This window comes from Notolabrus celidotus, chromosome 1, assembly GCF_009762535.1.
Source record: "Notolabrus celidotus isolate fNotCel1 chromosome 1, fNotCel1.pri, whole genome shotgun sequence".
In the NCBI taxonomy this organism is placed as follows: Eukaryota; Metazoa; Chordata; class Actinopteri; order Labriformes; family Labridae; genus Notolabrus; species Notolabrus celidotus.
In genome coordinates, this window is record NC_048272.1 from 39,747,159 (window position 1) to 39,769,522 (window position 22,364).

The window sequence follows — 22,364 nt, forward strand, 5'->3', positions numbered from 1 at the left end:
TTAAGTCAGCCATGCCCTTATTTGGGCAAAACTCGTACATTTAATATCTTTGAAAATACAGCATTATAATAAAACTCAGTGTGTGTGCTGATGGAGCAATTAGCTATTGAGACCTAAACCGCTTTTTGAACCAGGCTGTAAACATGTTTATTTCTGCTGAAAAGATCATCTTCTTTGAATTGGTGTGTATGTGGTTTCTGGTGTTTCTGCAGCCAGCCTCAAGCGGACGCTTGATGAACTGCTGTTTTTAACAATTTCACATGGGCTGTATATTTTAAGACCAGAGGTTGCCGCTTGGATGAAAAGCTTCCTTACTCACCCAGAAGCGACGGTGGCCTCTGAACACAACAACCGCTCTCTTCTTCATCGTCTTTGTCTTCCAACTGCTGCTTTTTTTTGTTTGCAGCCCTCATACAAAAACATGTGTGGCCCAAAGGTTGTCTGTTCTGAGCTTCTGTGGAAACATGTTGGTGCAAGATGGCAGCCTCTGTTGCTCCTTATGATTTATAAAAGGCTCAATCTAAGTTAACAAGACCACAATATTTATATACAGCTTATTATAATCTGAACATACTTGTTAAGTGTTAAGTTATATTCCGTTTCCACAGAGTCTGTTCTGCTAAAGCCACTAACTAAGATTTTAACATGAAAATAATGTCTAGCTCAGCAAGGGGAGTTGTGTAAATCAAAGTGAATCATCTACCTGGTATCTGTAGAGAGTTTTATGGCTGTGATCACTCTGGTCTACAGCAGCGATCTTTTGAACTGACAAAAGTTCCCATACATCTGTCTGAGCTAAAAACAGCATATAAATCAAGAGACTCTTACTCACTTTGCTGTGAAACATCATGATGTGAATTCTTACCCTCATAAAATTACATTTCTTTTCATTTCACATCAATTTGCACTTAATAATAATTAATTATTTATTCAGTTATTCTGTTACACTTTTAATTTATGAAAAAAAAAAAATAACCTCCTGAATGAATTATAGATTAAATTAAAGTTGATTACACCAAGAAAAAAAAAAGTATGCCACCAAAGTAGATCGGCTAAGCTTTGAAAGTTTACCTAAACCTACCAAAAAAATACTCAAAGTCAAACTGTTGAAATTGTGTGCAGAGACAGAGTCATCCAATTGTTTCTGGCCTGCAGTGAAGGAATCACAACATGCAGTAATTATTGATTATAACAAACCTTACCTTTATTACTCACCCTTTATTTCCTCAGCATGATGTGCTTGGACCGATCGTATTGATTTCTGGGGTAAACACACGAGTGTGCATTTCCAAGAGGATCAGCTACTGATTGTGTTTGCGTTTCTTCCAGATGGTCACTAAACGGAACACTCATTGATCTTGGGAATGACTACCGGCGTCACATGTCTGGGGGCAGCCTGATCATTAGTAACCTGGACAAGGACCAAGACATCGGGGTATACCAGTGCACCGCCGTCAATACACTGGGATCCATCATCAGCCATAGAGCCAGTCTGCAATTTGCATGTAAGTGAGGCGATGAAATGTTTCTGGTGTCACTCCGACACAGTGACATCATCATATGCTGTTTCTTTGTATGTGCTGAAAATCAGTATGATTGTTGTGTGTTGTATTATTGGAGCCCAGGCCCTCTCTTTTATTTCATTCACAGCTTCACATGTACTTGTTTGGAATCGTTATTCAGGAGTGGAAATGGTAATCCAAAGAAATGTCAGATGAAACAAACCCGTGGCTCAGGCAGTTCTCTGCCTGCCTCTGAACTCAATTGATTCTCATTAGTGATTCAGGTTCTGATAGCACCCATGCTCAGTACAAATTGACTCATATTTTTGCCAAGTGAAATGCTAGTCCTTCTGACTCAGAGTTTAACACGGGAAGGAGAGGGCAACAAAGAATGACAGAAGTGTTTGCACCTTTGTAATCATATATTTTGTATCGTACAACAGATAACAAGCAAAAGAGACAGCCTGATGAATTTTCTGCTGAATGGGCAAAAGATGGGAAATGGTAGGGTTGGGTGCAATCATTCAGACAGTAACTGTTTAGGCACCTTACCTCAATCAAGGCTGTTAAGTATTGATCATGTCCCAAGGATAGAGAACCGCTCACTTCCTCTCAGAAGATTATAATCCTCAGAAACAAATCTCACCTGTGAGGATAGGAAGTTAAAAAGAGCTGCTTGACATTTTCTCTAAATGAACAGTCGAGGGAGGTGTAGGATATCAGTACGGCTGATCTGGGATAAAAATGTCATGTAATCATAGATGCTTTCAAATTCAGCTGCACTTAACAGAAGCTAACATGTCTTAGTACAAGCCGCTATACAAAACAGAAACACATAAATGTATAGAATTAAATACATGTTTGTAAACCATAGAATAGAAAAATATTCACACTGCCTTAAAATATGTGATTCCATACCAAGTGGGAATCTTTTCATAGGTTGCACTAAAATTGTAATACACTGAAATTGCTGATGAGAATGTGACAGCAATGACTTACTGCATTATGTTTCTTTGCCTCCTTCCCTCAGTCCCATTAAAGCTGGGGTTGGTAATCAGATTTAGATACACTTTTTGTTATACTGGTTAAAATTATCTTTATGTCCTGATGGCAATCAATACATATTGTGTTCCTAAAAAAAGAGTGAAAAAAAACTGCTATCTACAGCCGGAGTAAACCTGGGAAAACACCAACCAATCACCGTTTTTTGGCTCCCCAAATTTTAAACCAATCAAATCCCGTCTAGCCGTTCTGCCCTCCTCCGCCTGTCCCCTCTGACCTGATGAGGTGCTTTGCTCAGGACTGTAGTCCGGATCAGAGTCTAAAAAGCTCTCACCAACAAGCAGAATAATTAATGACGTTCAGTAAGTCCTACAGAAAATATAGATTTATTGTAGCGTCCGTCCGGACGCTGTAGTGATGACGAGCCGATTCGTGAACACGTTGATCTTTAATAACCGGTCACTGTCGGCCGTGATCACGCCAACCAACAAAGCAACAATCAATGTTTGAATGAATGAAGAACTTCTCCTCTTGTCTCTCCTCTCTCCCACTCGCACACTCTACACCTCTCCTGATGCCTTCACCGACCGTCAACACTGTAGGAATTAAGAACATCAACACTGAACATGTTTAACAAACAGTAGAGTTGTTACAGTATTACATGTGTTATAACTTTTCTCCTGATATCGTGTCACCGGTGCAACTGGATAATGCTAGCATGATAGTTGTGAGTACTAACAGCAGCCATGTTTGTTTGTGTTTTTAACTTTCACTATGATAATGTTTTGGTGAGGACCGGTTTTGAATCAGTCACGATCATATGGTCGAGAATCAGCGGCGCTCGTGCATGTGAGCGGGGGGGCGTCGTTTTGGAGGAGCTCCGAGGGAGGAGGGGAGGGGTTAGACGGAGTCATGAGGAAAAGCTACATTCAAATTCATGCTGGTTTCCCGAGACTACCAACCCTAGCTTTAAACATCAGCTGGAAAAACAATGCACCAATAGCTCTTCCAAAATCTGGGGAATTATTTTCAAATATTAAAAAAATATATATATCTATATAACCCAGCCCCCCAACAGTAGAATGGTTCAAAAGCAGAACTTGCATCAGAACCACTGTTCACATGCTCAATCTCGAGTGACTGCACCTGCTACAGCCTGAGTTACTACATTGATAATTCAATATTTTCTTTTTGCAATATGTTGCTATTGAAAGCAAAATCAACAAAAAAAAAAGGTGCTTTATTTAAAAAAAATCACACATTGTATTTGGAATTTAAAGATTAGTTTTCTTTCTTCTTTAATCTTACTTTTTTTCAGCCCTCTGCCAGTAAAGAAGTAGAAAGACAGTAGCAAATAAACTGTACAAATAGACCTACGGGTTGCAATATTATTACTTGCATGTCATCAACCATTTCTCTAAACGGAGTTATATTGATTTTTGTTTTTCCACAAACAGAAGAGAAAAAAATCCAATCATACATCTTGCCTTTGTTTCACATTACACATTTAAAATAGTATATTAAGAGTGGATTATATAAAGAAATTTACATTAGAGAGAGAAGAGAAGAAAGAAAACATTAAAATCAAATACTGCCACTCTGTCATAGCGTACATTCCAGACAAGGAAACCCTAGTGGCCAGACCACTCCCCCTCCTGGTCGATGTCATGCATTTTGTCATTATAATACGTTTTCGTAAGCAAGTATAATACATGATAACAGAAGGCAAAGCTAGCTAAGCTTTATTGATAGTAGAGACACAATAAAAAATTAAATAAAGTAAAAGGAGGAGGATGCTTCTTGATTAGCTCTCTGCAGGTTTGCCCATTTAAAGGCACTATGAGGAGTTTTTAACTGGCTGAGAAACAGACTGAAACTGATACTGATGCTTCTTTATGACCCTCAAAAGCAAACAAGAACATCCACAACAACACTGACACCTTATCTGTTGTCATTTTTAATGCCTGAAACTGTTCTGAGGGGGAAGGTATCAGATCAGATGATTGATATCTTGCTTTAGAAACATCCTTTTTTGGCTGTTTTCGTGGCAAATAATCACACCGTGTGATAAATCTGTATGTTAAACGCAGCAGGACGCGAATATTGTCGGAAGACACAAATTTTGCATGTACAGTCATGGCCAAAAGTTTTGAGAATGACACAAATATTACATTTTCACAAAGTCTGCTGCTTCAGGGTTTTTAGGTGTTTTTGTCAGATGTTTCTATGGTATAATGAAATACAATTAGAAGCATTTCATAAGTATCAAAAGCTTGTATTGAGAATTACACAGAATTCATGCAATAAGTCAATATTTGCAGTGTTGACCCTTCTTTTTCAAGACCTCTGCAATTCTTCCTGGCATGCTGTCAATCAACTTCTGGACCAAATCCTGACTGATGGCAGTCCATTCTTGCATAATCAATGCTTGGAGTTTGTCAGAATTTGTGGGTTTTTGATTGTCCACCCGCCTCTTGAGGATTGACCACAAGTTCTCAATGGGATTAAGATCTGGGGAGTTTCCTGGCCAAGGGCCCAAAATCTTAATGTTTTGTTCCCCGAGCCATTTTGTTATGACTTTTGCTTTATGGCAAGGTGCTCCATCATGCTGGAAAAGGCATTCTTCATCACCAAACTGCCCTTGGATGGTTGGGAGAAGTTGCTCTCGGAGGACGTTCTGGTACCATTCTTTATTCATGGCTGTGTTTTTAGGCAAGATTGTGAGAGAGCCCACTCCCTTGACCGAAAAGCAACCCCACACATGAATGGTCTCAGGATGCTTCACTGTTGGCAAGAGACAGGACTGATGGTAGCGCTCACCTCGTCTTCTCCGAACAAGCCTTCCTCCAGATGCCCCAAACAATCGGAAAGGGGATTCATCAGAGAAAATGACTTTACCACAGTCCTCAGCAGTCCAGTCCCTGTACCTTCTGCAGAATATCAGTCTGTCCCTGATGTTTTTACTGGAGAGAAGTGGCTTCTTTGCTGCCCTCCTTGACACCAGGCCTTCCTCCAAAAGTCTTCGCCTCACTGTGCGTGCAGATGCACTCACACCTGCCTGCTGCCATTCCTGAGCAAGCTCTGCACTGGTGGTGGCCCGATCCCGCAGCTGTAACACCTTCAGGAGACGGTCCTGGCGCTTGCTGGACTTTCTTGGGCGCCCTGGAGCCTGTTTGGCAACAATTGAACCTCTCTCCTTGAAGTTCTTGATAATTCGGTTGACTGAGGTGCATCTTACTCGCTGCTATAAACTTCCCTGTTAGGCCCTTTTTGTGCAATGCAATGATGGCTGCACGTGTTTCCTTGCAGGTAACCATGGCTAACAGATGAGGAACAATGGTGTCATGCACCATCTTCCTTTAAAGTGTCCAGTCACTCAATCATGACAGATTGATCGCCAGCCTTGTCCTCATCAACACCCACACCTGTGTTAATGTGTGTGACACCTGTGTGTCATTGAAATGATGTTAGCTGGTCCTTTTGTGGCAGGGCTGAAATGCAGTGGAAATGTGTTTTTGGTGATGAAGTTCATTTTCAAGGCAAAGAGGGACTTTGCAATTAATTGCAGTTGAGCTGATCACTCCTCATAACATTCTGGAGTATATGCAAATTGACATTATAAAAACTGAAGCAGCAGAATTTGTGAAAATGTAATATTTGTGTCATTCTCAAAACTTTTGGCCATGACTGTACAGGACAAGAGATGAGAGGTATCACTTTGTCCGCAAGGGGGCGCCAAAATCGATACAAACCGAAAGTTCCTCACAGCAGCTTTAATGTAGTTTTGTCCCCTAATCACAAGTTGAGTAGGTTCTTTAGGTCAATAACTGAGCACAGGAGACCACATTTCAGTTAAATACATCTCACTACCCCTCAGAACCACACTGATCATTTCATGAGAGAGGACCATAAATAACTCTTGATGCCACAGCGTAACAGTTGGCAGTTTATCCTTAATCCAGTTTATCAAAATACATTTTCTAGCCAATAACAATAATTTGTCACACAGTGGTCGACATGTGGTTGTGTTAATGAAACCGATTTTGAGAGGAGGCTGAGAATGAATAGGCCTGAGTCCCTCTCGATGCAGGTCTGGACAATGCCACTCAGTTCTTTAGAAATTGCACCCCAGAATCTTTTGATCAGTTTGCTTTGCCAAAAATAGCAATAATAGGTTCCAACCTCTTTTCCACATTTATTGCACAGGGGAACCATTTCTAATGATGTTCAAATGTATGTTTACTCCTAGCAACCAACCATGCAACACTGAATTCTGAAACAAAAGCTCAGTGTTAATCTGTGAATTACTCAGCACTGAGCACTACTACGAACTGCAGGTGTAGCAGCCACAAGGAAACACTCAGCAGCACATCTGCTCCATTAACGGCCCTCATACACAGCCACAGCATTAATCAGACCAGAACAACATGGCCCTTATAACAAGAAACAAGAAAACACTAATTCAAGAGCCATGGATCTGCCTGGATCATCCCTCCAACATAATCTGTGACGGCTGCAATGCTACACGCATGTTTGCATGCAGGCTGAGGTGACAGACTGCGTGCTCGGTGGTGTGTTGACTGTATGCTTTTCTTATAGACTAGTCACAGAAAAGAGAACCTGACCTGTTGTCTTTTTGAATCTAGTAGCAGCTTTATCATTTGCCTATCCCATCTCCTGTGGTGTTACTATTGCATACAATTGTTATTTATTGTGATGGTTAAACAACATAATGCACAGTTCCACCGTCGAGGAGCTTGTTAGGCAAGATGCTTCTCTTGTACTTGTTTCTTTTCTTTTTCTTTTTCATAATTAGCTGCTGGGGGAAAAAATAGCAGAGAAACTAAGATGTGGAGCTATCTCAGGCACTCTTCATGTCCTCATAAAGTTATCAGGAAGTCCTGGTTACATTGCATTGCTTACATGTGCCCAGTTTGCAGGTGTGGGAAGTCTGGAACAACATTACTGTTGCACTTTGAAAGAAAGAGGTTAAAGGTGTAACTTATCGATGTTTACACGGACAATGACTCCAAATAATCTTCATGACTGAAGTGAAAGTATAGATCCTCCTGATCAAACATTACTCCAATACAAGTGAAAGTTGTTCAGTCAGATTCAGACTTGAGTTAAAGTCCTGGAGTACTTGCTTTTAAAAATACTGAAGTATTCAAAGTACTTTTTAAAACATCTCTAAACGTAGTTTCACAAAGCATGAGTGCAGTTGCTCCATTCCGTTTATCTAGAAAACATGATTTCATATCTAAAAAGTCTACCATGAAATATAAACTAAGTTACTACAAGCACAGACAAGTCTCAAATGTTCATCTGGAATCAAAGCAGTGTGTTAGCTCCAGACCTCCACATGCTTTCTCAGGTTAGATGCTGATGTTTTATTAAGGCTGTAATGAAGTTTGTGTGGTAAACAGATCAGAGATTTACAACAATACAAACAGTCATTCTTCATTTCAAAACCTCAAACGTGGGTTTAAAATATGGCCGTGGTGCTCAGGTAGAGAATCATCGTCCTTCTCAGTCATAGCCATCATCACCACGACTAAATGAACGCACTGATCTGAAGAACACCAACAGTTTACGGTCTTTGGGATCTGATTTCAGAAAAGAAAACTCATCAGCTGACTTCAAAGATAAAGTAGTGAGTAACTAGAGCACTGATAGAAATGTAGTGGAGTCAAAAGTATGATATTTCTCTTTAAATGAAGTAAAAGTAATAAGTTCCCCAAAAAATAATACTCAAGTAAAGAACAGATACTCATAAACTGTACCTAAGGACATTTACTTTGTTCCTATCCACCACTGGGTGTGACTTGTGGGAAAGAGAAAGAGACAAAACCCGTTCCACTCGGCTCTGTAAAGCTTTAAATGTGTTGGTGTATGGCCCTCAACCATTCACAGTCTCAGCTCTCTCATCTATTTTGTTTCAAACCATTTGGTTGGCAGCTGTGCCTGGTGAAAAAAACTCTGAGAACACCAGCTGCTCTGCACCTTACAGCAGACAGTCACATTTCAAGACTAGAGAGTGAACACAGTTGGCTGTTATAGCAACTAAAGAGTAATATAATTGTAATCATGTTCTTAAATAGATCCGATGCAGAATACTTTAATGATTTATTACTGATGTTACTTGATTTTTTGTCAGCAGAACTGACCATCACACTTGATCAAACACAGTGTCAACTCTTTGAGGTGTGCTACAGTCCCTGATCATGGTTAGATCAAGCGGCAACCTCCGGTCTCAAAATATAAGGCCCATGCGGAAGTGTTATAAACTGCAATTCATCGAGCGTCCACTTGAGGCTGGATGCAGAAACACCAGAAACCACATACACACCCATTCAAAGTAGACGATCTTTACAGCAGAAATAAACATGTTTACAGCCTGGTTCAAAAAACTGCTTGGGTCTATGTAGCTAATTTCTCATTGGCACAACCAAAAGATAATCTAGTCCCTCTAATATGTTAACTAAACAACCAACATCACCGTTGCCCTTGCTAGCTGGCACCAGAATTCGTAGTGGGTTAGCCAAATGATTCGTATCACTGTAGGCCCAAAGTGCTGGTTATAAGCTGCAGTGCTGCCACCTTCCAGTCGCTCAATAACAGCTTCTGCAGTAGTTAGAGCTATAAAGCTCTACTACTCCAATGTAAACAGGCACATGTGACAGATGGCATCTTGTTGCATGGTGTGGTTTGCCAGCATGTTGATCTAGAAAATGGAACAAGTTCAGGGGTCTTTTAGCCCCCTGAACTACTTTATCTGGAACTAAAAGGTTCCTGTGCCCCCATTGTTGTCTGTGTTTTGACTGCGGGCTGAAGTCGCGGGTAGACGTATGGAGAAAAAAAAGTAGAGGGCAGTAAAACAAAGACAAACGACATTCTTCACAGATGACACCATAGAAGCAGACGGACAGGCAGGTATCATTATGAGCAGCACAACAGTTAGCCTGTTAGCATGAAGAGACTCAGCTGGCGCTGTTTTAGATGGTGCTATATTTCATCACAGATGGATTCACTGAATCAACACGTGAGAGGAGATAAGCGCGAGTAGCAAAGACGTTTCAACACGGCTTTAAAATCCTTTTGAACTCAAAAAGCCGTGGCAGAGATCACCCGGTGTTTCGGTTTAAACAGCGACCCTGTTAACTGCCGACTTTCAGCTGGATGCATCCCTCATAAACGTCTTTAGACGATCATTAAATATCTGATGAGGATATTTTGAAATCCTAATAAAAACTACTTGTGTACTTGAAGACAATATATCAAACTAAGGATATAATACTGTGGATTTGTTGCTAAGACCAATTATCTGCAAAGTAAGGTTATAGTGAAATTACAGAGGAATCAGCAGCTGCAGCCAGTTTGTCCTCTAGCTCACAGAGTGACAGTGTGTGGTCAGTTCACTCAACTGACTCCCATCATACTTCTCTTCAGAGATCAGAGAAGAGAGGAGTGAATCCCTTGAAGCATGAGCCGATGTCTTATTCTGGAGAAGGTGTTTTTCTCTTCGTATCCACTGCTGTGTTTTTCTTTTTGTTTGTATCATATTTTTGTCTCTGTCTTGTTAAACTGTTATTTTTTGTTACACTGAGGCTTCAGGAAGTAGAATAAGATTATCTGTACGTCCCTTTTATGTTGCAAAACAGGATTTTATTTACCTACTTACTCGCTAACTTACCTACTTTCTCAAACACTTGCCTACAAGTATCCACTTACTCATTCACTTTCACTCATTTACTTCCTTCCTTGCACCCATCCTTACTGACTTGTATACCTACTTATTTATTACTCACTAAGGTGCTTACAATTTTCTTATTTACTAACACTCACTCACTTCCTTACTTGCTCACTTACTTACTAAATACCATACATGTTTACTCTCCTAGTAACTAACTAATTTAAATATTGGTTAGCACTTAGATACCTTCAAACTTACTTATCTACTAACTTGTGCACTGACTCGTTACTGACACACGGACTGGCTCCCTCACTCCATCACCAAGCACATACTTCCTTCCTTTTTGTCACAGTTATCACCTGCCACACCTGCTCAGCCTCTCAGCCCACTACATTTCCACTCCCCTTCGTTTACCTGAACCACACTCTCCTCATTAAGCCAACTCAAATCACCTGTTTCTCATTACCTGCTGCCAGTATTTAAGTCCCGGTCTCAGCCCACTCAGTGCCAGATTGTTCTCACTGCAAATGCAAGACTCTCCAGCACTTATCCTCGGACTGATCTCCCGGTTTCGACCCTGCCTGTCCCCGACCTTCCTTCCTCGTTTCTGCCCTGGTAACTACCTCAGCCTTCTGTCCCCGACCAAGAGATTTGCCTGCTCCTCGTCTGTTTCCAGCCTGATCCTCCACACAGCGAAACCAGCATCTCAACAGACATTGTGTGACCGGGTTAGTAAAGACCTACAAAGACTTGTTACCTGCTGTTTCCTCCGGGCTCCAGTGTGCTGCTTTTGGGTTCACCCTCACACCCGTAACACTTTTTGACTTACCTAACTTAATACTTACTGTTACAACCCGGCTCAGAAGACACAACAAAAAACAGGAGAGGAGATGAAGCGTGCAAAAAGTAATTACAAATTTATTCCAAAAGCAAATGATAGTACATAAACAAAAACAAATAGGAGCGCTGCGCCGTGGTGGCCACACTGGATGAGTGCAGAGGTGTGGCCGACCAGAGAGAGAGCCACACACCGACTGGGAGAGCTTTTATGTTGACTGCCTCACCGGCCCAGGTGCAGCCCATCACCTTGCGACCCACACAGACACACCTAGTGGTGTGGAGGGGTCGTCACACTCCCCCCCCCCCCCCTTAAGAAAAAAAGGAGTTCTGGCAAGAACACCTCAACTGCAGCTAACCAACACAAAACAACCTATAACTCTTGGAAATACACGATACAACACACTTGCTACTCACCTTTCACAGACAAAAAAAAAACAATGCATGGCACGCAGAGCTCCACACAAGCAAACGTCAACACAGCCGAAACTAGCTGGACTCCCCCCTAGTCTTCAGTTGTTACTCGTGGTGGGTATTTACGCACAGCATTGACGGCAATAATCAAATGATCTGCCTTCAATGACAATAGCCTGTCAGCCAAGGGAAAGCAACCATTACCTGGCGACTCCCCAGCAGCAGGCGATGTGCCCCAAAGACAACTGCTCCGGCCACGTTCACACCACACTAACAAACCCCCCAACAAACTCCAAAGGAAGTCGGCTCTGAAGCTTACAGGGACAGGAGGCGGCGGTAACTTACTGTTCGTGTACTCGGCTGTTTAACTCACTGCCCTCGTCTCAACTCCTCCCAATCAGCTGTGAATCATTCACACACTCACGCAAGTAGCTTCTAACAGCTGTGTGCTTGAGGTCACACTTTTACCCCCCGGGTCACATTCACAAAAATCTCCCAGTTAATACCCGAAACTACCTGGGAAAAACAACCCAGACGAGCCCCCATTTGTTAAGTCCCGGCGCAACAAAAAGCAGGAGAGGAGATGAAGTGTGCAAAAAGTGATTATAAATTTATTACAAAAGGAAGTGATGAAATGTGCGGCAACAAAAACAAACGGGAGCGCTGCGCCGTGGTGCCCACACTGGATGAGTGCAGAGGTGTGCCCGACCAGAGAGGGAGCCACACGCCGACTGGGAGAGCTTTTATGTTGACTGCCACACCGGCCCAGTTGCAGCCCACACCTAGTGGTGTGGAGGGGTCGTCACATTACTTACTAACTTCCTGACTTAGAGATTTATTGAATTTTACACTTATATTATAATTAATCTATTATTAACTTAGATACTTACCAACCAAGTGTCTTACTAAATGATGCACTGACTTGTTGACTCACTTACTGACTGACTCTCTTATCCCAAATTTACACAGGATGCGCAGCGTCGCATTACGCCTGCTCTGCGCACGTCCCAGCCAATACGTTCGCATTCTAGTCAATGCTAATGTGTACACACGTGACGTGTCTCAGCTCTGTCTGGGGAAAGTGTACCCACGCCACTCTGCCAGAGTCTATTTTCGGAGTCCACACCCAGCATGCATCAATCTGCACAGAAAAGAACGACCTGGACAGGAAGTCAGGCTCGAGGATTGCATGCCACATCGGCCAATTTCAAAATAAAACACCAGATACGGACTCCCAACCGTTTAAAGATCGTTTAGATCAGAAATACTCATCGGTTATGGATTTCAGCTACAAACAGCCACATATCAGTGATCCAGGTCGACTACATCAGGACTTTAAGATGTTAACTGTGTCAGAAGATAACAGGACAGCAAAGTAGAGCAGAATTATTCATATTAAACTAAACCTGCAAAATCCAAACTTTATAGTTATGCAGCATACTCAGAGATGATTAAAGCACAACGTAACAGAATACTCTCCAAATGAGCAGAAATTCAACCCCAGAAAGGCTCTGTGACCTGATGTTTGTATGTTGTTCTATCTATGCTGGACCCAGCTGATCCTGGCTGCTCTGAGCTGGCGCTACGCTCCAAACACGTCCTGTGTAGCAGGGCGCAAGCCGTCGGATGTAGCAAACACGCAGCGACGCGTTACGGCTGCGCATCCTGTGTAAATTGGGGGTCACTGAGTGACTCTCTTACTTACTTATTCACTTACTTGCTAACTAACTATATTTATGGACTGATTCAATGAATTACATTCTTACTCTTCAGAGAAGCTCGCTTCATTTTTCAGATTTGAAACCCTCTACATTCTCTCCTGAGAATCATACAGGTATTTAGTAGCGATGCTCATTTCAAGACAAAATACTTTTGATAATCATTAGCATTTATTCTGCGATTATTGGCAACCGAGCTCTCTTACAGCAGGTTTGAAAGTTGACACAACAGAGACTCACACAACCTTTTTTGTGCTGCAGGTGTAGACAGTAAAACTTTAACACACCACGACATACCCGTCCTGTTAACGGTCCGTTTGTGTGGCAGTCGCGTTAAAGCTAGGGTTGGTAGTCACGTAAAAACTAGCATGAATTTGACCATTTGATCATGACTGATTCAAAACCGGTCCTCCGCACCTTGTTTATGTTTTGCTCTACGTCAACTCATGTCTTACCCAGCAGTAAGAAAACATCAAAACATTCTCATAGTGAAAGTTAAAAACACAAACAAACATGAAATTTACGCTCAGGAGGCGGGCAGAACGGCAGGAAGGGATTTGATTGGTTTCATCATTTGGCTCCTGATGGCAGGGATTGGTTGGTGTTTTCCCAGGTTTACTCCGGCTGTAGATAGCAGCTTTTTTTCCACTCTTTTTTAAGAACACATTCAAGATCATTTTAACCAGTATAACAAAAAGTGTATCTAAATCTGACTACCAACCCCAGCTTTAACCAGCACCGGGATGAGGTGCTGCTATTAGTGGGCCCTTTCTCCACCTTTATGTTGGTGTTTCTGTGACGCAGCAGCGTGGCGTGTATGTTTACATTTCACAGCCATGCTCAGTCTCTACAGTGTTCTCTGTTTCTGAATCTCATACCTCTACACACGTATCTCCAGGGACGGTCACTAATGTTCTCTTCTTCTTTTTGTTATTTGATGCAGTTAGCATTCTTCTTCTTCTGTTACGACACTCTATAGCCACCGTCTGGCAGGAATACTGTTACAACCAGACACCAGTGAAAACTATGAAAAATTGCACTTTTAGAATGAGATAATATTCGCTTCAATTCTTCGATTTTTTACTAAATGAACGAATATTCAAGCATTTGAAAATCCTGTCCCATCCCTAGTATTAAGAAAATGGACTCATTTTTAACTCGTATTTCAGTTCAGCCGTCTCCTCCTGTGGCCTTCTCCGTGTCCTGCCGTGACTTGGCTGTGTTTGATACCTCTGTGGTCATCAGTGAGCCACTCATTAATCTTACCAACACTCCTTCCCATTTCTCTCCATAATCCTCCTCCTCCTAATTTCCCTTATCGGTCACACTGACTTTCTTCTGTTTGTGTTTTGAAGGCTTACTCTAGGCTGGTAGCCAGAGGGTGCAGATAGAGTACAGAGCGGATTGTAGCTGCTCCCCTCCATCAGTCATGAGGCCAGGGTCGGTTTATCATCCCAGGTTTAGGTTGTGTCTGCCAGCAACTGCTAATTCACTTGTAAGGGGTAGATTGTACTGAGAATATTGATGGGACAGTTAATGCTTTTAAGTGCAAGATTACACCACGTTTAAAAAAGATGTTACTTATTGCTCCTGGCACAGCCGACTGTCATTTGTCATGCACACTGCCTGCGTCTGCTGAGAACCCCCTTCCCCCAACACACACACACACACACACACACACACACACACACACACACACACACACACACACACACACACACACACACACACACACACACACTCATATCTATTCCTTGTATATGTGCACTCTAGCAGGATGAGCATAAACAAAACAGGTCTATCAGTTTCATTATTTGTTACTGAGATGTTAGTGAAATCTCTGCCTGCTATCAGGAGGTGTACCATGGCATTTAATGATGCCATATTAAAGCCCTGAATTCCAACATGAAGCATCAAGAATAGCCTACAGTGAACATGTTTGGGGAAAAAAGAAAATCACCTATTTTCGTGACTTGTTCGTTTAAAGAACCCTTGAAAATATATAGAAAGCCCATATTTATCTGACTGATCTTCCATGTTGTTGATGACGTTTTTTTCTTTTTCATTGTTCAACCTGCTCACTCTCCCTCGCTCACTTTATGTTCTCAGATCTTGACAGCTTTAAAACACAAACTGTGAGGAGCGCTGTAAATGTCCGTGAAGGCCAAGGTGTGGTTCTGTTATGTGGACCACCAGCGCACTCTGGAGGTAAGTCTGCTTTGTCTTAGTTACCCCCTTCTGTGCCTGTTGTCTGTTAGATAAATGTGCTTATGGTAGTTACCTCCACCTGCTTCACATGGCAACCTTCAGAAAAAGAGGACTCCCTAATTCCAAACTCTTTTCACACCTATTCCATTGTTCATGCTCTGTGATCATCCCTCTTACAACAACAAATACAACTGAGCACATTTCTAGCTTGATGTCTCTATCAGTGCATTGACTATTTATTTTCTTTTACAATCAAAGTATAAACTGTATAAATTATTAAAGTCTTACAGAAAGAGTTTGGCATTTTCCAAAACATACAAATATCTTCCTTTAAAGGTGACATATCATGCAAAATTGACTTTTTAATGGTTCTTTACCTGAAATATGTGTCCCTGGCATGTCTACAAACCCCCCAAGAATGAAAAAAATCCATTCTGCCCCTGTTTTGATTTCTCCACCTTTCTGTAAATGTGTGTGAAACGAGCCGTTTCAGACTTCCGTGTTTTTGTTACGTAACAACAATATCCGGTCTGTCACGGAGTCAGAGCTCGGAGCTTGTTCAGCCCATAGACTGTATAAAATAATACTGAATCCCCCCTCCGTTTTTCATTACCTGCACAAATGTGTGCTAACAAGGAGCTTAGGAGGGAGGCATGCTAGTTGTAGGCTGTCTTAATAAACACAAAGGTCGGTTTTACTCACCACGTCTGCAGATTTGAAGATCTAGTGGATGATTTTTATTTATCATGGATAAGTGCTAGCGCTAGTTAGCATAGCTACATAGCTACATGTTGTAGCTGTAGCTGTGTACCAAGACACACGTCTACATACTGACAAATAAAACAACAAGAAACACAGAATCTGTGACCAATCCTTCAGAAAAGGTCACGCTGCCTTTCTGGCAGGGGTCTGTTTTACTCCACACGTCTGCAGATTTGAAGATCTAGTGGATGTTTTTTATTTGTCATGGATAAGTGCTAGCGCTAGTTAGCATAGCCACATAGCTACATGTTCATAGCTGTAGCTGTGTACCAAGACACACGTCGACATACTGATAAATAAAACAACAAGAAACACTAAATCTGTGGCCAATCCTTCAGAAAGGTCCTGCTACAGGCGCCTCTCCATCAGGATCAGATTCTGGATCAGATTCAGAGGGTTGAAGTAACGTGATCTCTGAGCAGCCGTGTATATTCAGCCAACATGTAAACATTAGATCAACGTGCTGGACAGCAGAGGCACGTCCACTTCCTGAGGGGGCGTGGTCAGAGAGAAAACAGAGTGTTCTGAGGAGGACTGAAGAAGAGGACTTTTCAGGCATGCCAAAATCTGATTTCAAAGTGTTTTTTTGAGCATAAACTTTAAAGACATGTTTTGGGGACCTCTTAGACCAATATATATTGATGAAAAAAGCGTGATATGTCACCTTTAAGAGTGATTTTGTTACCTTTAGTTCGAGCTCTTTGAACTGTTTCCCTTTTTCCCATAAGCTAACCAGCTCCATGCTATAGCTTTATAGTGATGCACTTTTTACAAGAGGCAAAAAAAAGGTCTTTAAGTGAAAATCCACAGATGAAAACCTATTAAGCTGCACTTCTAGGGGTGTGTGCTGAAAACTGAGGACATGGACAATGGTTGCTGCTCCGCTTGTCTCGCTCTTGATACAGTAGCTTGCACAGTGGAACAACCAATTTCCTTCACTAGAGAACAGTTCATAACACATTGTATTGTGCTGCTGGATAATGGGTCTGATTACTGAGTGTGAAATAAAGTTTGACAGCTTTCCTCTGACAGAGGCTTATACACAGTTTACTGCTGTAACCACAGCGCTATTGAGTGTTCTCCCATTTACAGAAGTGAGTAAAAGTAAAGCAGTGACAGCTGGCTATTCTTTGCTTGCCCTCTTTGCCTCCTCCAATCTTATCTTCCTCCATTTTCTCTTTTCACATTTGAATTTTAAAGCATTCATTGGCTGTATAACCTTGTACACTCCTCATCTTCATCCTATAGGGCATCCTTTCTGGTTTGCATTACGCTTCATTGACTATAAACTCTGCAAAAGCTTTTCTCTCCACAACCACATTCATTATCACATCACTCAGATTGCTACAGTCTGTGAGGACAGACCCAAGTTCAGACTCAGACAACAGAGAAGTGGTGAAAGTAGATTTGTTACAGAGTTCAGGGGGGGGAATGATGATAGCAAGCATGGCAGATGGAAAGACAAAGGATGCTCATGATAACACGGACTGGCTGGGAACAGTCCTGAGTGTTACAGAGAAGTAGCAAAGTTAAAGCAGACAGAGCAGGACATTTTGACCAAGAAATCAAAGGTTAAAGGAAAAGATAATAGATACTGAACATTTTAGACTGTAAGTTACCAACTTTTAGAGAATAAATGCAGTCAACCCAGCATTGATTCTGACAAAATGCACTCTGATATGTTGTGCAGGGTCTATGCAAATGCAAATTCATGGGAATGACTTTTGACCATGATTCCCTCCTTCATAAGCGCCCTGGTGATATCACTCCTCCTTTGACTGTAAGTTTTGTCTCTGTTCATTGCAGATAGTTCAAATGTAGGTTGGGCTGACTGACTTTGAGGCTCATGCTGGCCTAATAGAAGGAGCTTTACATCTACATCATTGCCCCCAGCTAAAACACTCTGTTCCCTCAAAAGCGAGGAGGCTTGTAGACGGGGGGGACATGAGGGTCACTGCATACACCTTCCGTCGCTGAACCTCTCACCTTCAGAATGGTAGATTGCACAGAACATTGCCTTTCAAATCTGTGCAGTGACCGCTTCTCAAAGTGATGAGGTTATTCAGAGGCATGGCATGCCTCCCTTTTTTATGGTAGATTTACTGCTTGTGAAGGAGTATCACAACATATTATGCCTACCATCAATCCGTTAACCCCTTAATCCATCCCTCCACTACTTCATGCCTCCCATGAGCCAACCATGCCACCCAGGGACCTGGAGAAAGGAGGCCATGTGTCAAGGGAGGGCCACTGGCGCACTGTAATCCATTTTGTTTCGCTCCCTTTCCTTAGATCCCATTTCTTCTGCACTGATAGCTCTAACATTTGCACTAGCATTTATCCCAAAGGAAACAGAGATAAGGGGGGACAATTATATAATATTCTTCCATTTTTAGGCCACTGTTGGGGGGTGTTTCTCTTGGTTCAGATGTTTCTAATACTGTGGGTGTCGAGTCTATTCTGCTAAGAGCCAGGTAAGGCAGAGTAACAATGCTGCTCCAAGCTGAAATGTTATCCTGTCTTTTCCAGAGTTGACATTTGCTTGGATCTTCAACGTGTACCCACACTTCGTCCAACAAGACAGTCGTAGATTCATCTCTCAGGAGACCGGGAGTTTGTACATTGCGAAAGTGGAGCCCTCAGATGTGGGCAACTACACCTGTGTGGTTAACAACACGGTCACTAAGGAAAAGGTGCTCAGCTCTCCTACACCACTGGTTCTCAGAAGTGATGGTAAATGCTTTCAATTGCAAGAAACTTTTATGCTGCACCCCACTGCTGTGTCCATCTTTCCAGTAACATTCAGTCAGCCCGTTGACAACTTAATGATGCTGCTGACAGCTCTACATTTCAGTGGTTGAGTTGTCCTTAATGTTGGCTTCACTTGCTAGCAGAGAGAGCTGTTGTTAATTAGATGTCTGAGAATTTAGAGACCTTCAAGTGATGAGCTCCAAAGATGATGTGGTGTTTGACATTTAGGTTTGACAACAGCCAAAATTCTAGCTAACAATCTCCAGGGCAATAAAGCATCACCTGGATTTTTTTACCTGAAATATGACCAAGCTTTTCCTTTTAAAAAACTAAAAACTAAAATAAATGAATAATTACATAATAATAAATAAATACAGGAGAAAAAAATAACACTTATTTTAGAATTGACAGTAGTAGTGTTTCTTCTTCCAAAGACACACTAGCATGACAGAGCATAATACCATAACAGCTTTTTTTAATTGTATTTGATGTCTTTGTTCACCATTATGATACTGTCATGATACAAGAACACTGTGATCATCAAAATATTGTGAAACAATATCATAAAAAGGACAGGTGCAAGATTATTATATTTTTCTTTAAAAGGCCCATTTAAGAAATGAATACACATTAAGTTCTTGACAAACATAACCATGAGTTTTTTTTATGTTAAAGCTGCTGTGAGGAACTTTTGTTTTGTATTGGTTCTGGTGCCCCCTTGTGGACAAAGCGATACCTCTTATCTCTTGTCCTATACATGTAAAAGTAGTGTTTTCAACAAAAACCTCATCCTGTTGTGTTCAACAGTCAACTTTATCAGGCAATGTGATTATTTTCCATGAAAACAGTCGAATAAAGGATGTTTCTGAAGCGAGATGTCCATCATCTGGTCTGACACCTACCCCCCCAGGGCGGTTTCAGGCATTAAAAATGACAACAGAGAAGGTGTCAGTGTTGCTGCTGATGGTCTTGTTTGCTATTGAAGGACATAAAGAGGCATCAGTATCACTTTCAGTCTGTTTCTCAGCCATTTCAAAACTCCTCACAGGGCCTTTAACTCATATGAGTGTAACAGCTAAACTTCCATTCCTTCCCCTTCAGTTCTGTCATGTGAAAACAGGTGTACTCTCGTGCACTGCGTTAGTTTGTAGCACAGACTAATCCATTCCCCACTCGCTGCCAGTTAAATGGGCTGTAATTATCGCATCAGACTCCGCAGACCAGACCAAGTCCCCCCCATCAGAGTGAAGATTCCTCTGCAGATTTCCCCGTCGTCTCAGCTTTTTCTCTCTTTCTCCTTCTTGGTCTGAAAAACAGTCAGCTCATCTGTTCTTCACTTCTGTCTGATAACTAGAAGAGGACAGCGTCTTCTTATGCAGCTGTCAGCTTTGTTACTTTTATCACACTGGTCAGGACCATGTTATGTTGCACACATTGATGTCTTAGGGCCTGATCTACTAAGGGTTTGCGTGTATAAAAACACGTGCAAACTTGATAGCGCGCTCAAAGCAGATTTACTAACCGGGAGGACCGAGGATTGCGTCTGTCAAATGAGCAAAATAGCACTCGCTATTCATTTAGCGTGTTTGCCTTCATGAATATGCAGAATACATGCAGATCATCAGAACGCGCAAAATACTGGGAGGAGGAGATGCAAATGTAATCGTTTAGCACACGCAATGTGATCTATCAAACCTGAAGCAGATAGCGAGCGGTATTTTTGCGTCTATATGTAGCACGTTTGAATGGCAGGTGCAAACTGGCACAGCGTTACGCACACATGGCTGCAGTCACTGTAAAGCTTATCATAACTTTACAACATGCCCGCAACAGCGGGGCTTACAAGCATTACTACAGTTTTTACACACAGTTTATGTCATTTTTAAGTCAATCAAACGGACATGAAGTCTAACAAACCAAGAGAACAACACAAATAAATAAATAAAACAACACAAATTGAAAGCAGTTCAGCACCACGGATAGCGACCGCATCATTCTGACACCCACTTTAACTTTTTCAACTAATGAGAGCACAGTAGGTCACTGTATCAATCAATCAATCAATCAATCAATCAATCAATCAAGCTTTATTTATATAGCACCTTTCATACAAATAAAATGCAACCCAAAGTGCTTTACAGCGATTGAAAACAAGAAAGAAGCAGAAATGAAACAATGGCAAGACATATTAGTGGAAGATAATAATAATAATGATAATAATAAAACTAATAAAAATACAAATTAAATATAAGAACAACATACAAATAAAATAAAATAGAGACCAATGCACACCAAAATAAAATATGTGCAATTAAAATAAGTTAAAGCATCAAAATTAAGAAATAAAAATAAAAATAGTTAAAATAAATAGATTTAAAAGATAAGGATAAGAGTTGAAAAATAAAACTAAGGCTGAAAAATATCAATAAAACTGAGTAGATAAATAGAAAAAAAAGCTTGATATGTCCCCTTTAAAACCACATCACCCAGTCTAGCATCACTAGAGGACCACGGAACAACTCTGCTCTGCAACCAAAGCGGACACTCGTGCTTCCCTCTCGTTCGGGCGCGCGCTCACACACACAAACGTGAACATATGAACCCAGCAGACCGTCGTATGGTGAAATATAGATTTCCAGATGAGGCACAGTTAAAAGAAACGTGACCAGTTTGGACTGAATGAATGAGGGAGGAGCGCGCAGTTCAGTGGACCTGCGCTCGACAATGCAGCCCTGAAGAGTCGAGCGCAGATCCTCTGAACTTTCAGCACAGAGCGCCTCGTCAGAAGTTGATACAATGAATATAAAATTGCGTATCGTTCGGTTCATAGGGCGTACCGAACCGTGACCACTGTATCGAACGGTTCGATACAGATACACGTATTGTTGCACCCCTAATAATTACATAGTCATAAACATACTTATGAATATTATATCCATTTCTACTAAATGTTCTGCTTAACTCTGCTAAATCATACACACTGTAACTTTAAGAGACCTTAACTCTGAAAACATGCAGCGGTCTCTAAACAAGCTCTGACTGCCAGGCTGAGGTAGTGAAGGTAAGCATGAAGGGCATCATCACTCTGTGAAAAAGTCTTTGACTCATTAAGTTAGTAATATTGCCCAGCGACAGATCTCTTCAAAGCAACTCTCCAAGTCTTGTTCATTCTCAGAATTCTGTGTTATATTTTCTGAATGTTTAATCAGCCCTCTGGTGTTTTATCCTTGTCTTTTTTTTTTTTGGAAGCTGCCCTACTGTGTTCCTGATCTCTCTTTGATATGATATATGTGTAATGTGTGATGTTAATGTATCTCTTTTTATCATTTTGTAGGAGTAATGGGTGAATATGAACCCAAAATAGAAGTTCATTTCCCTGACTCAGTTCCAGCTGCAAAAGAGTCGGTGGTAAAACTGGAATGCTTCGCTCTGGGAAAGTAAGTCAGCCTCATTGTATGTGTGTGATATGAGCTGTAT

At 41.5% G+C, this 22,364-nt stretch overlaps 1 protein-coding gene across 1 annotated transcript in view; it reads left to right on the top strand.

The window, feature by feature from the left end:
- Positions 1–22,364, top strand: part of cntn3b (contactin 3b) — a 98,327-nt gene that overhangs the window by 36,102 nt on the left and 39,861 nt on the right. Inside the window, exons 4-7 of the mRNA XM_034695787.1 lie at positions 1,330–1,505; positions 15,276–15,374; positions 18,666–18,869; positions 22,222–22,324. Of these exons, the coding sequence (XP_034551678.1) occupies positions 1,330–1,505; positions 15,276–15,374; positions 18,666–18,869; positions 22,222–22,324 (582 nt within the window). The remainder of the gene's footprint in view (positions 1–1,329; positions 1,506–15,275; positions 15,375–18,665; positions 18,870–22,221; positions 22,325–22,364) is intronic.